Consider the following 14,634-nt stretch of genomic DNA (forward strand, 5'->3'; position numbering starts at 1 on the left):
TAGCACTATATTTATTGAACAGTGTGAAAGTTTCACGTGGAAGAAAGTATGGGAGATACTTTACAGAAATCTTTAAATGTGTTCTAAAATGTATTAACTCACTGAATCCAAATTTATCCACCTGATCCAGATATCAAACAGGGTTGTAATCATCATTGCATATAGATCTATATACTTATATCTTGGACATTTTTAATACTTATGGTGGATATTTGTTTCATAAGGTTGCTTTCAAACTACTTCTTCTATTCATCATTTGTTACCATAACATATATACACACCTTTACTACTTTTGGATCAGGAGACTGGAAGACTACATAATTTAGGATTAAAGCTATGCATGTACTTATGGTTTAAAAGCTGATTACATGGGAAATCCAAGGCAAGTAGGGCAGTTGTTGCATTGATCTCTCCTTTTAAAAAAGATTTATTTACTTATTATATATACAACATTGTGCCTGCATGCATGCCTGCAGGTAAGAAGAGTACACCAGCTCTCATTATAGATAGTTGTAGGCCACCATGTGTTTGCTGGGAATTGAACTCAGGGCCTTTGTAAGAGGAGTTGGTGCTCTTAACCTCTGAGGCATCTCTCCAGCCCCTGCATTGATCTTTTTAAGTAAGGAATAAAAAACAGGCAGAATGCACAGTAGGATAGCAGTCTAGCTCATGGTGCATTAACTCTGTCTAGAAGGTACAACAAAACTTCCAGTCTCTTATAATGTGATATTTTCACAATGATGAAATCCCAAAGTCGAGGGTACTTGTAACTTCACATATTGCCCTCAGTCCCTGTCTCCTAGAATGCAAGCTGCCTGGTTATCCCACAAGGAACCTCAGCTTCTAACACCACAGGAGAGAAGAGTTACTTTACACTTTTAGCCTGTCCCTCTGTGATCCTCACTACTCAGTTAAAAGTTTTTCCAGTTTACTGATGGGAACAAGTGTTTTTCAGAGGTGATGTCAACTGTCTCAGCATAACTTTCATTGTCCCTTCCTGTGACAGATCCTGTCATCCTCTTGGGGATGTGCTCTGAGAACATTCATCCTTCATCTTGGGTGTTGCCATCAACTTTGTGTCTTTGTGAGGTTTGTAGGTCCCAAGGCCACTGAGTCTCCTTCTAGAAGCCAGCATCACTGATGTATCCTACCTGCAAAGGTGAGCTGCTCTCCTTCATACACCTAGTGTGCAGAGGACAGTGCAGTCACTGGAAGGTGGGTGAGAGCACCCACCCACCTTCTGAACTGATCCTCCTCTTGCAGGAAACAGCTGCTACACAGGATGAATGCTCATCGGGGCAGTATCTGTGCAAGACCTGAACCCAACATAGCTTGAAGGAAGCTGCAGGTGAGAGACAATAACCTGGATTCCTACTTTTTGTGTTCTTTTCCAAGATAGTGACAGTGTATTTGTTCCCAGTAATGTGGGGGTCCTGGTGACTAAAACAGTTTATGACCGTTTCTCAGAGTTCACCTGCACTTGCTTTTCTTTTATGAATCCCAGACCTTGGTCACTGGGCTGGTAAAATATCTCCTAAATTTAGTTACAAGAGCAATTTGAGAGGTGTTTGATGGCCTCTGCATATTTACACTTCTAATCCTGCTGCCCACAGTGACTGTATATGAGTGCAAAATATTTTTCTCCTTTTGTAAATTGCTGTGTATTCTGGCATAGTGACAAGTTAGTATCGTTTTAGAGGTCTTCTTGTTCTCAGGTGTGAAATGAGGAGCAAGTGGCAAACTGATGTTTCAATGTCTAAATTTAAAGTCTGTGTGCATTTGAGTACTGAATGAATTCAACTTCATGTCATACGGTTCTGAGGCCCTTAATTATTTAACTCATCCCAGACACAGATGTCCATGTCCACTAGAGCTTACTTTTTATTCGGTTTTGAGACAGGGTCTTTTTACACAGTCTTGGTTGTTCTAGAGCTTGTTATGTAGACCAGGCAAGCCTCAAACTCACAGGGATCTTCCTGACTCTGCCTGAAATAAATTATCCTCATTCCCAATACATATATTGCTTTTGAATCATACAGACATGTCAATCACTATTTAGCCATATGTTAGAGACCCATTGCATCTTTGACAGTTTTCTAATTTATGTCAATTTCTATAACATTCATCTCTGTATTAGTGAAATTTTATATCCCACAGTTAAAAATGGATGCTACTATCACTCATTATTATTTCCATGTTATGTCTGTTGTGCTTTAATTTCACTACAACAAGGAGAGGAATCTCACCAGCTATCCTCCTAATGAATAAGTGCATTCATTGGATCCTGTTTTTAACATGTTCACAAGTCACCTGTTATTTCCTGTTTTGTAGACTTGATTAAAGTATTAGAGAGTTATATTTTAAATTAATTACAATAAATTAAAAGATGAGAAAGTAATTTTGCAAACACTTTAAGGCAAAATTAGCACATATATGTACACGAAGAATTATCATTTCCATTACATGTGAATGTGCAGACAAAGGAGAATGCAAATGTTTTCTTTGCTGGTGTCTGAGGGCTACTAGTCTTTTTTCTTGTTTTTTATTACTCTATTTTGCATTCTCCACTTTGATTGTTATTTTATTATTCTCTATTATGTTTTCTCATTTTTCAACTTTGGAGAAGTTTGTATAATATATCTTGGTCATTTTCATACCTCCCCCACTTCTCTCAAATTTACCATCTTCCACAACCTACCTACCTTTGTGTCTTTTAGAGTTTTTAACCCATAAAGCACACTTTTAGCTGCACTATGCTCTTGGGTGTGAGACTATCCATTGGAGCACGGCTGATTTATCAGGGCCACCTTTTAAAGGAAGCTGAGTGGCATTTTCATAGTAGCTATCAGTTGTTAATAGTATCTAACATTGTTTGGCATGCTAATAACAAGATAGTACAACTTATGTAACAAGTGCTCTTTGGACCTGTTGTGCAGGTACCTAGGACCATGGCATAATGACCTCCAGAGACCTGGCTGTGGGGATCTTCTTCATGTCTCAGACTGCACTGGGAATGCTGGGGAACTCAGCCTTGCTTTGTTGTTTTATCATTGCTGACTTCTCTGGAATCAGGGCAAAGCCCACAGACCTGATTGTCAAACACCTGACCTGGGCCAACTTCATGGTTCTTTTCAAAGGAATCCCACAGACCATTGCTGCTTTTAGTCAGACTTACTATCTAGATTATGTTTCATGTAAAGTTACCTTATATTTTCATAGAGTTGGTAGAGGAGTATCCCTTGGCTCTACATCCCTTCTGAGTGTCTTTCAGGCCATTTCCATCAGCCCCAGCAATTCCAAGTGGGCACAGCTGAAGATCAGAGCCCCCAGTATCATTGGCCCTTCCCTAGTCCTGTGCTGGGCCCTTCAGATGTTGATATATGTCTACATTCCAGTGTATATAACTGACATAAGGGGTAGGAGAAATGTTACTGCTAAAAAATTTCATGAATTCTATGCTGTTGTGAATCCTGGGAGACCAATCAAAATACTTATTGTAATCCTAATGACATCCAATGATGTCATGTTTTTGGGACTGATGATGTGGGCCAGTGGCTACATGGTGTTTATCTTGCTCAAACACAAGCAGAGGGTCAAACATATCCACAGATGTCTGTCTCCTAGGTCATCCCCTGAGACCAGAGCCACTCAAAGAATCCTCACTCTAGTGAGCAGCTTTGTGCTCTTCTATGTAATGTCTATTGTCTTTACATTTTATCTGTCTATCTTTGATAGAACTGGTCGGTCGCTGTCTGATGCAGGTGTAGCCATGGCTGCATGCTTTCCAGTATTCTGCCCCTTTCTGCTCCTCAGACACCACACCTCCATTTTCAGGCTCTGCTGTTCCGGTTCTTACCAGACAACACTCTGTCCTTGTGTTGTCAGGGAATTCTAAAAGCTGTGCTGTCTGCATCCCCTTTCCATTTCTCCGGGGCTAAGAAGACTGCTTATTCAGAGGGCTTGGGTTCAATTCCCAGCATCCTGATGGGAACTCAGAACTGTCAGAACCACAGTTCCAGGGGACCTATTCAGTTAGATGTGCAAGAGTCAGTTAACTTTTCTGCCTCTGTCTCTACAGTGCTGACATGATAGGCACTATTATCCTGGCTATTTATAGTTTTGTTTCATGAGTTATCACATGCTTATATTCTTTGATTTTATCCACCCATGACTCTTATTTATAAACCCCACCAGACTCCTTCTTCACCCCAACCAATCTGTGTCCTACTTTCATGCTTTTATTTTTAATGCCCCATAGAATTTAATTATAGCTTCCTGCATGAGCATGGGTGGATGATTATTTATTTATATAAATGCAGTTTACTGATCCCTACCTAAATCATTGAGGGATTTGACTCCCTTCTTCCAACAAGCAGGAAGTGTCTTCAGCTTCCCTGATATGGCTATGATCTTGTGAGTCACACCTCCGTCCATGATGGGATGCTGATAAGTATGGTCTTGTTCAGGTCATCACAGCTGCTCTATGTGCACGAGGGTGTGGCATTTCCAAGAGAAAGCAGTTCACTGCAGGGTAGCCTGCTTTATGTTAAATTTAAAAACTATTTGATCATTTCATAAATTTACATAGGATGACTTAGGTATTTCACCTCTCCATTCTACTGTTTCATCCCACTCTGTTTTTTAGTGAAACTGTTCTTCTCAATACATCTCCTTCCTACTTTTATGTCCTACTTTGTGAGTGGCTCACAGTGTTTATTTAGAGTTTGACAGAACATTGTTTTGAGGTTAGTTACTTGGAGCAGGGGCAAATTATTAGTGGCTATATCACTGAAGAAACCACATCTCCCCGAACCCCCTAGAACTGTTAAGGTGAATCATCCCTCAGAGAAGACTAGATTCTTTTAGGAAACCCTCTCTTCCATGATGAAATGTTGAGATTCTCAGGCACAGAAAGACATATGCAAAATGTTCTCTCTCATATGTGGAGTCTTGCTTTGAGTCTTCATATTTGCCTGTTTAATTTGGTGCATTTGTTGAATTCAGGGAGCTAGAAACACATTGTGAAGGTGGGAAATGCCTTTATGGGTCAGGTGTAAAACAATATAGGTGATTCAAAAATTGTAAGCGGGAAATTTGGAGTGTAATATTTTATGCAATAGGGGAGGTTGCAGTTTGTACAAATATAAATATTAGGATGTTGTTTGGTCCCATGTCAAATTAGTAAAAAAAATTCTGTAAGTTCCTTAAGGGCTTGAGACCCCCTATCTTCATGATAGGGAATCCTACGGAGTCAACCACACCAGTGGGAACTCATGAAATTTAGACCAACAGTTGTGGAGCCTCCTGGGGACTTGATTAGTCCCTCTGCATAATGCAGACAGTTGTTTAGCTTGATCTGCTTAAAGGGCCCCCTGGCAGTAGCATCAGGATCCATCCATGTGTCATGAGCTGGCTTTTTGAGGTCCATTACTTTTGAAGGAAGACCTAACACAGCCTTGAGGCAGGGGAGGGACTTCGGCCTGCCTGTACTGAGTGTACCAGGTTGCTGACTCCCCTTGGAAAAGCTTACCTTCTTGTAGGAGGGAATAGGGAGTGGGTGGGTGTGCAAAAGCTGGAGGGGTGGAAGGAGGGAAAAGGGGGATATGTGATTTTTATGTGAAATGAATGATAAAATTTCTTTTTTTCATTTCATTTTTCTTGATTAAGAAATTTTCTACTCACTCTACATTCCACCCACAGATCCCCTCTCCTCCCTGTGCCTATCTTCCAGGCCTCCCTTCCAAACCACCCCACATCCCCACATCCCCTCATGCCTCAAGTTCTCCCAAGGTGATTCAGCAGAGTCCAGCACATTGAGCCTAGGCAGGTACAAGCCCCTCCCCAGTGGACCAAGGCTGTACAAGGCATCACACCACAGGCACCAGACTCCTCAAAGCCTGCCCATGCACCAGGATGGATCGCCATCTCCCTGCCTGGGTGCCCCCCAAAACATTTTTAGCCAAACAACCATCTTCCATATCCAGAGGGCCTAGTCCATTCCCATGGGAACTTCACAGACACTAGTCTACAGTTCATGGGCTTCCACTAGTGTGGCAGTCATCTCTGCATGTCTGCCCATCATAATCTCATCATGTCCCACCTGCAGTATCCCTTCTCTCTCTCATCTATTGGATTTCAGGAGCTCAGCCTGGAGCCTGGCCGTGGATCTCTGCATCTGTGTCCATCAGTCACTGGACAAAGGCTATATGATGATGGTTAGGGTATTCACTAGACTGGTCTCCAAGTTGACCAGACTAGGCACCCTCTATACCACTGCCAATAGTCCAAGGTGAGGTCATCCTTGTGGATTTCTGAGAGCCTCCCCGGAACCCTGCCTCTTCCTATTCCTATGATGTTCTCATCTGTCATGGTATCTCCCTCCCTACCCTGCTACTCTGTCCCTGTTCCAGCTCCACCCTTCCATTTCACTATATTTTCATGCCCCACTCCACATCCTCCATGCCCTCCTACTCCAAGTCCATTCATGTCGATGTCCTCCACTTCTCCTTCGATGGGCCATCCATGTGTCCCTCCTAGAGTCTTTCCCTGCTAACTATCCTATCTGAAGCTGTGAGTTGCAGTCTGGCCATCCTTTACCTCACATCTAGTATCCACTTATGAGTGAGTACATACTATGTTTGTCCTTCTGAGTCTGGGTTACCTAACTCAGGATGATATTTTCTATTTCCATCCATTTGCTTGCAAATTTCATGATGTCATTGGTTTTTATTTTTTCTTTTATTTTACAAAACTATTCAGTTCTACATAGCAGCCACATATTCCCTTATTCTCCCCCTTCCTGCCCCCTCCCTTTCCCGCTAGCCCACCCTCCATTCCCACCACCTCCAGATCAAGGCCACCCCTGAGGACTGAGATCGACCTGATAGACTCAGTCCAGGCAGGTCCAGTCCCCTCCTCCCAGATTGAGCCAAGCGTCCCTGTATAAGTCCCAGGTTTCAAACAGCTATCTCATGCAGCGAGCCCAGGACCAGGTACCACTGCCTAGATGCCTCCCAAACAGATGAAGCCAATCAACTGTCTCACCTATTCAGAGGGCCTGATCCAATTGGGGGACCCTCAGCCTTTGGTTCATAGTTCATGTTTTTTTTTTTGTTTGTTTGTTTTTTGTTTTTTGAGATAGGGTTTCTTTGTGTAGCTTTGTGCCTTTCCTGGAACTCACTTGGTAGACCAGGCTGGCCTCGAACTCACAGAGATCCGCCTGGCTCTGCCTCCCGAGTGCTGGGATTAAAGGCGTGCGCCACCACATGTGTTTCCATTCGTTTGGCTATTTGTCCCTGTGCTTTATCCATCCTTGGTTTCAACAATTCTCGCTCATATAAACCCTCCTCTTTCTCAATAATTAGACTCCCAGCACTCCACCCGGGGGCCTAGCTGTGGATGTCTGCATCCAGATTCCTCAGTCCTTGGATGGGGTTTCTGGCACAACTATTAGGGTGTTTGGCCATCCCATCACCAGAGTAGGTCAGTCCCGGCTGTCTCTCGACCATTGCCAGCAGTCTTTTGTGGGGGGTATCTTTGTGGATTTCTGTGGGCCTCTTTAGCACTTTGTTTCTTCCTTTTCTCATGTGGTCTTCATTTACCATGGTCTCCTATTCCTTGTTCTCCCTCTTTGTTCTTGATCCAGCTGGGATCTCCTGCTCTCTTTCCCTCGACCCTCGCCGTTCATTGCTCCCACTCATGTCCAGGCTGTTCATGTAGATCTCATCCATTTCTCCTTCATTGGGTGATCCCTGTGTCTTTCTTGGGGTCCTGTTTTCCAGGTAGCCTCACTGGTGATGTGAGTAGCAGTCCAGTCATCCTTGTTCTACATCTAATATCTTCCTATGAGTGAGTACATACCATATTTGTCTTTCTGAGTCTGGGTTACCTCACTCAGGATGATTTTTTTCTAGATCCATCCATTTGCCTGCAAACCTCATGATGTCATTGTTTTTCTCTGCTGAGTAGTATTCCATTGTGTATATGTGCCACAATTTAATTTATCCATTCTTCAGTTGAAGGGCATCTAGGTTGTTTCCAGGTTTTGGCTATTACAAACAATGCTGATATAAACATAGCTGAGCAAGTGCTCTTGTGGTATGATTGAGCATTTCTTGGGTATATGCCCAAGAGTGGTATAGCTGGATCTTGAGGTAGATTGATTGCCAATTTTCTGAGACACCGCCATACTGATTTCCAGAGTGACTGTACAAGTTTGCATTTCCACCAACCGTGGAGGAGTATTCCCCTTGCCCTACATCCTCTCCAACATAAGCTGTCTTCAGTTTTTTTGAACTTAACCATTCTGACAGGTGTAAGGTGGTAACTCAGAGTGGTTTTGATTTGCATTTCCTTGATGACTAAGCATGTTGAGCAATTCCTTAAGTGCCTTTCAGCCTTTTGAGATTCTTCTATTGAGAATTCTCTGTTAAGCTCTGTATTCCATTTTGTAATGGGATTGTTCAGTATTTGAAGTCTAGCTTTTTGAGTTCTTTATATATTTTGGAGATCAGCCCTTTATCAGATGTGTGGTTGGTGAAGATCTTTTCCCATTCTGTAGGCTGTTGTTCTGTTTTATTGACTGTGTCCTTTGCTCTACAAAAGCTTCTCTGTTTCAGGAGGTGCCATTTATTAATTGTTGCTCTCAGTGTCTGTGCTACTGGTTTCATAATTAGAAAGTGGTCTCATGTTCTGATGCATTCAAGACTATTTCCCACTTTATCTTCTATCAAGTTCAGTGTAACAATTTTTATGTTGAGTTCTTTGATCCACTTGGACTTGAGTTTTGCGCATGGCTTCAGATATGGATCTATTTGCAATCTTCTGCATGTTGATACCAGTTATGCCAGCACTATTTGTTGAAGATGCTTTCTTTTTCCATTGTACAGTTTTGGCTTCTTCACATGTTCATAGCTGTGTGGGTTAATGTCAGGGTCTTCAATTGTATTCCATTGGTCCACATGTCGGTTTTTATGCCAGTACCAAGGTATATTATTACTCTAGCTCTATAGTACAGCTTGACGTCAGGGAAGGTGATGCCTCCAGAGGTTGCTTTATTATGCAGGATTCTTTTAGCTATTCTAGGTTTTTTGTTTTTCCATATAAAGTAAAGTATTGTTCTTTCCAAGTCTGTGAAGAATTGTGTTGGGATTTTGATGGCAATTGCATTGAATCTGTAGATTACTTTTGTAAGAAACACTAAGGCGGTTGTATTTATAGATTGAGAATATTTATGTATATCTGTGTGAGTGTGCATGTTAAGGGAGGACAATGATTTTCAGACAGGCAAAGTAACAGCTTCACAGAATTAAACAAATGAATTGAATTAAACAGAAGCCAATGCAACACATCTTTGCATCATCAAACAAATGTGACACCTCCTAAACTAATATTCAACAACAATTGTAACATCATGTTTTCCCCTTTAGTTCCACTTCTTCAGATAGTTTTCTTATATAGCCTATGTTTTTCTGACAAAAACTTTAAAATGAGGCATGTTAGGTGCTTGAAAGTTAAGAAATAGTTTGAGGAACACCAAGAACCATGTGAACAGCCTGTAATATTTATGAGCTTTTCATCCCTAGATTGTAAGACCCTATTGGTGAAGCTATCACATACTTGAGTGAAAGAACATGCAGAAGGAATGGTGGAAGCTCCATCTCTACTAGGCAGTTTTCACAGTGTTAGACATAATTATAAATATTGTGGAGCTATGAACCTTGAGAGCAACACCAACAACAAATGTGGTGCAATATTTTCATGATCACCATGGGTGTAATAAATTGCTTCATGAACTATTTGAAGGCAGAGTTCACATTATGGTACCCAATGCCTGGCATCATTCTCAGGGAGAAGAATATTTGGCTAGGGAGTATAGATACTCTGGATTAGAAACTAATATTAATATTCTGCTAAGTTGACATAATAATAAAAACCTTCAAGCTCATATTTTTATACTGGAGGATTAGTCTATTCATGAACCTCATCAGAAAAGAATTTTTTGCAATCAGTGGTGATTAATACAGAAGCTCACAGTCATTCAAGGTACAGAGAATAAGAAACTCTGGAGTTTCCAGGGATAAAATGGGATGTTCATAGCACACTCTTCTTCCCAAGCTTCAGGATCTTTATGGAAGAGAGGCAGATAGAATATAAGAACAAAGAGGTGTGAGCTGCTTCCAAGGAAATGAATTTTTTTCCAGACAGAACATGGAACTCGCATATGGGAATTCGCCTGTTACTACAGTACAAACAAAACCTGCACAATGTTAAGAAGGCAAGATCCAAGCATGCACATGTTGTCAGGATGTTCCACTCCTACCTGAAGAGCTGTTGGTCACTTCTGGCTCCTGGGAGAGGAAGTGTCAGAATTCTTTAAGAATTCTGCCACTTAGAAAGAGGCTAACCTTGCTTTCATAGATTCCCTTGCACTAGGCACATATTAGGATCAATTATCAGTCTCTTTTCTCCCTTCCCTTCTCTTCCCTTCCCTTCCCTTCCCTTCCCTTCCCTTCCCTTCCCTTCCCTTCCCTTCCCTTCCCTTCCCTTCCCTTCCCTTCCCTTCCCTTCCCTTCCCTTCCCTTCCCTTCCCTCCCCTCCCCTTCCCTCCCCTTCCCTCCCCTCCCCTCCCCTTCCCTCCACACCCCTCCCCTCCCCTCCACACCCCTCCCCTCCACACTCCTCCCCTCCCTTCCCTTTCACACCCCTTCTTTCACCTCGCCTCCCCTCCCATTCTGTTTCCCTTCCCTTCCCTTTCACTTCCCCTCCCCTCCCCTCCCCTTTTCTCCCCTCCCCTCCATACCCCTTCCCTTTCCCTTCCCTTCCCTTTCCCTTCCCCTCCCCTCCCTTTCCCTCCTCTCCCTTCCCTTCCCCCTTCTTCTTCCCTTCCCTTCTTTTCCCCTTCCTTCCTTCCGTCCTTCCTTCCTTCCTTCCTTCCTTCCTTCCTTCCTTCCTTCCTTCCTCCCTCCCTCCCTCCCTCCCTCCCTCCCTCCCTCCCTTCCTTCTCCCTCCCTTCCTCCCTCCCTCCCTCCCTCTCTCCCTTCTTCCTTCCTTCCTTCCTTTCTTCTTTTCTTTCTCTTTCTTTCTCTCTCTCTTTCTCTCTCTCTTTCTTTCTTTCTTTCTTTCTTTCTTTCTTTCTTTCTTTCTTTCTTTCTTTCTTTCTTTCTTTCTTTCTTTCTTTCTTTCTCTGTCTTTCAACTAACTGTATGAAATTTGAGGGAATTGTGGTGTGAGAGAAGAAAGGCATTGGCAAGGTGATAATGGCTCTTACACTTGACAGAAACACATATGCATGAATAAAATACACCTTTAAATAAAAATTACGTAGATCATAAAAACTAAGTTGATCTCTCTTGGAAGAAATTACTAAATCCTGAAATCCAATGGAACATAGATACTTTTCTAACTTTCTCACAAACCTGACCTCAAACTTTCTAGTACATTCCATAGGACCCTGGTCAGTCTTCTGGGTTCATGAAAACTCAATGACTCTTCAAAACACCTTGTCAATTTGGAGATATTCACAAGAAACTCTTAAGCATCCTTGTTAATTAGTAATTGGAAAAAGTTTGAGAAATTATTTTGTTTCCCAAAGCCAGCACTGTTATTGCCACTGCAGGTGATTTGAAAATTACAGATCTGGAGGGAGGTGAGGTCACAGAGACAAAACCTCTACCTCAGATGACTCACACAGTGCTCCTTATTAATGAGTCTGGATCTGCCCATTGAACACATCAACAGGTCGAGGTAAGAAGGCAGGTGAGTACTTTGTATTTCAGTCTGAGTAGTAGAGCCAGCAAAGAGGAGAGGGCCTTTTTTAGTAGCTGACGTCTAGTTATGGCAATCTTGTATAGAAACAGATCTGTGGGACAGACAGAGGACTCACAAGAATAGGTCTCTGACAGAGGGTGACTGTGGGTAACACCAAGATAATGCTGTCAGCCTATGAAGGTCTTGAAGAATTCTGGCAAAGAGTCAATGTGATAATTCATCTTACCTTACTTGATAAGTAGACTATTTTTTGCAGTATTATTTTTATAGCTGAAGTATGATTATAGTTTGCAGTATGATTACTATTGTTAGTATGGTTTTATAACCAGAGTAAACATTTTCATGGATATATAGGACACAAACAAGCCTGGAAGATGTACATGTAAATCTTTTTTTTTGAATATAAGATATTCTTTTTTTTTTCTGATTTTTCGAGACAGGGATTCTCTGTGTAGTTTTGCGCCTTTCCTGGGACTCACTTGGTAGCCCAGGCTGGCCTCGAACTCACAGAGATCCGCCTGCCTCTGCCTCCCGAGTGCTGGGATTAAAGGTGTGCGCCACCACCGCCCAGCTGAATATAAGATATTCTTATGTAACATTACATATATGAGTGAGACAGACAGTACCTCAGTCTGTATTAAATGACCAGAGGTAAAATGACTTGCTTGAAGCCTCCCTATTTTACTTGAAATTGAGTTGTCTATCCTGTTTCAAAAATAATCTAAAGATGAGTACAGACTTACCACATGCCTTTCCTTACTGACCATCATTGTTGCTAATAGAGCACTGGGCTTTATGGATGGCAGGGTAGGGCTTACTCTTCAGCTATATTTGTATTCACACTTAGTTCTTAATTTCAGTTTGGACAAAGTTAAAGTTTTTCACATTCTTTGGTTTCATTTTTATGTATTTCATGTGCATTGCCTTTATTTGAGTGTATTATGAATTTTATAAAAGTAGTGATTATGCAGAATTTGAAATGCAATGTTATATTAACTTAATTTTCTTCTTAATCTATTTCAGAACACATTAGTCTTTTATGATGCCTATTTTACAGATTAATGGCTTAGTAGTTCACCTATAGTTACCCCCTTAGCCTTAATTCCTGCAATGCAAAGAAAGCATATGTCTGGTGGCATCATAAACATCAATTCCCCCTTGTACTGGTAAATCAAATTGGGAAAGGACAGTTTTCTGTCATGGCAGACTACTTACTGGACACTGCATTTTAGTCAAATCTCAAAAGTCTTACTTGCACTTGACATTTTCATATTAAAATCATCTTTGTTTAAAAATGAAAACTTACTTTTTAAAATGATTTTCTGTTTATCTATCTTTGCTTTGTGAATCTTTTTTTTTATTTTTTATTTATTTTTTATTTTTTTTCTTTTTATTATTATTATTATTATTATTTTACAACACCATTCAGTTCAACATAATAGCCACAGAATCCCCTGTTCTCCCCCTCTCGCCCACCCCTCCCCCCAGCCCACCCCCCATTCCCACCTACTCCAGATCAAGGTCTCCCCCGAGGACCGGGGTTGACCTGGTAGACTCAGTCCAGGCAGGTCCATTCCCCCCTCCCAGACCGAGCCAATGCTTTGTAAATCTTAACATAGTTCCTGCATGCATATATGTGCACCATGAGATGTCAGTGCCTCCAGAGGAGAGAATCTGTTGTTAAATCCTCTTTGAACTAGAGTTACAGTTTTAACCCACCAGGTGGGTGCTGGTAACTAACTCATTTGTTCTCACACAGGTGTAAGTGTTCCTTATCACAGTGCCTTCTCTCTAGTCCACTAAAACAAAAAAAATTATAACCAAAAAGCATACAATAAATGTCAACAAAGTGAACAGGATAGCAAGTGGGAACACAAAATGCACTTAAGATTGGAGTGTGTTGGAAATGTATGTCACTGCTTTATACTCATGGACTTAGGTGGCTGTGTTTGCCTCATGTTAGCCATGTGGAAGACCTTCTAGTCTCCACTCTGACACATGTAGCTTTTGTATTGAAAGAGTCACTTATCATATCTGTTTCTAAGGACAGGTATTGACAGTGGAAATAATGCTACTGTCCACAACAGACAGTTATGAAGTTCAAAAAAATTGAGTTAAACTGACAGGATAGCTGTGACTCATGTGTTGTTTCTCCTTTTGGTCTTTTATAAACCTTACTCTTGAAAGTTATACCTGCCATTTCTTATAATTTTAAGGATTCAAGAGGAGAGAATACAAAAAAAAAAAAAAACCAGTAGAAAATAACAATGAATTTTAACTTTTAATCCATGGAAAGCAAAATATTTAGGTTTGATTATGGAAATAGGTTCTTTATGAGTACAGAGTATTAGGGAAATTAGGAAATACTCTTTCTGAACTGACACATTGCGTGTCTTTAGAACAAGGGAACAAGTAGTCTCTCCTAACCTGGCTCATGAAATCACTGAAAATGAATCTAATGGGATCAGTGTGAGATCTTCAGAAGCACAGAAATTGAGGAGTGAAATTTTTTTTTTCTTTTTTTTTTTTTTTGTGGTTTTTCGAGACAGGGTTTCTCTGTGTAGCTTTGCGCCTTTCCTGGAACTTACTTGGTAGCCCAGGCTGGCCTCGAACTCACAGAGATCCGCCTGCCTCTGCCTCCCAAGTGCTGGGATTAAAGGCGTGCGCCACCACCGCCCGGCATTGAGGAGTGAAATTTACCACTTTCCCTCAAGCAAAGGATGCACATGAGACAATATAATATATGTAAGTCCCCGATTTACAGAATCTAATGAGTTAATAGTACATGTTGTTAATTTTGGCTGATAATTCAATGACTATAATGGACTAAAACATCATAGAAGATGTTCAGGCATGACTGAGGGA

The 14,634-nt window shown here is 41.4% G+C and overlaps 1 protein-coding gene across 1 annotated transcript; it reads left to right on the top strand.

Moving 5' to 3' along the window:
• Positions 1-2,956: 2,956 nt before the first annotated feature.
• LOC143273938 (vomeronasal type-1 receptor 4-like) lies at positions 2,957-3,895 on the top strand. Its single transcript, XM_076574744.1, has one exon. The coding sequence runs from the start codon at positions 2,957-2,959 to the stop codon at positions 3,893-3,895; it is 939 nt and encodes a 312-aa protein (XP_076430859.1).
• Positions 3,896-14,634: the final 10,739 nt, after the last annotated feature.

This window comes from Peromyscus maniculatus, chromosome 1 (genome assembly GCF_049852395.1).
Source record: "Peromyscus maniculatus bairdii isolate BWxNUB_F1_BW_parent chromosome 1, HU_Pman_BW_mat_3.1, whole genome shotgun sequence".
Classification (NCBI taxonomy): domain Eukaryota; kingdom Metazoa; phylum Chordata; class Mammalia; order Rodentia; family Cricetidae; genus Peromyscus; species Peromyscus maniculatus.

Excerpts from the sequence above, each read along its gene's own strand:
- LOC143273938 (XM_076574744.1), top strand. The coding sequence starts at position 2,957 with ATGACCTCCAGAGACCTGGCTGTGGGGATCTTCTTCATGTCTCAGACT.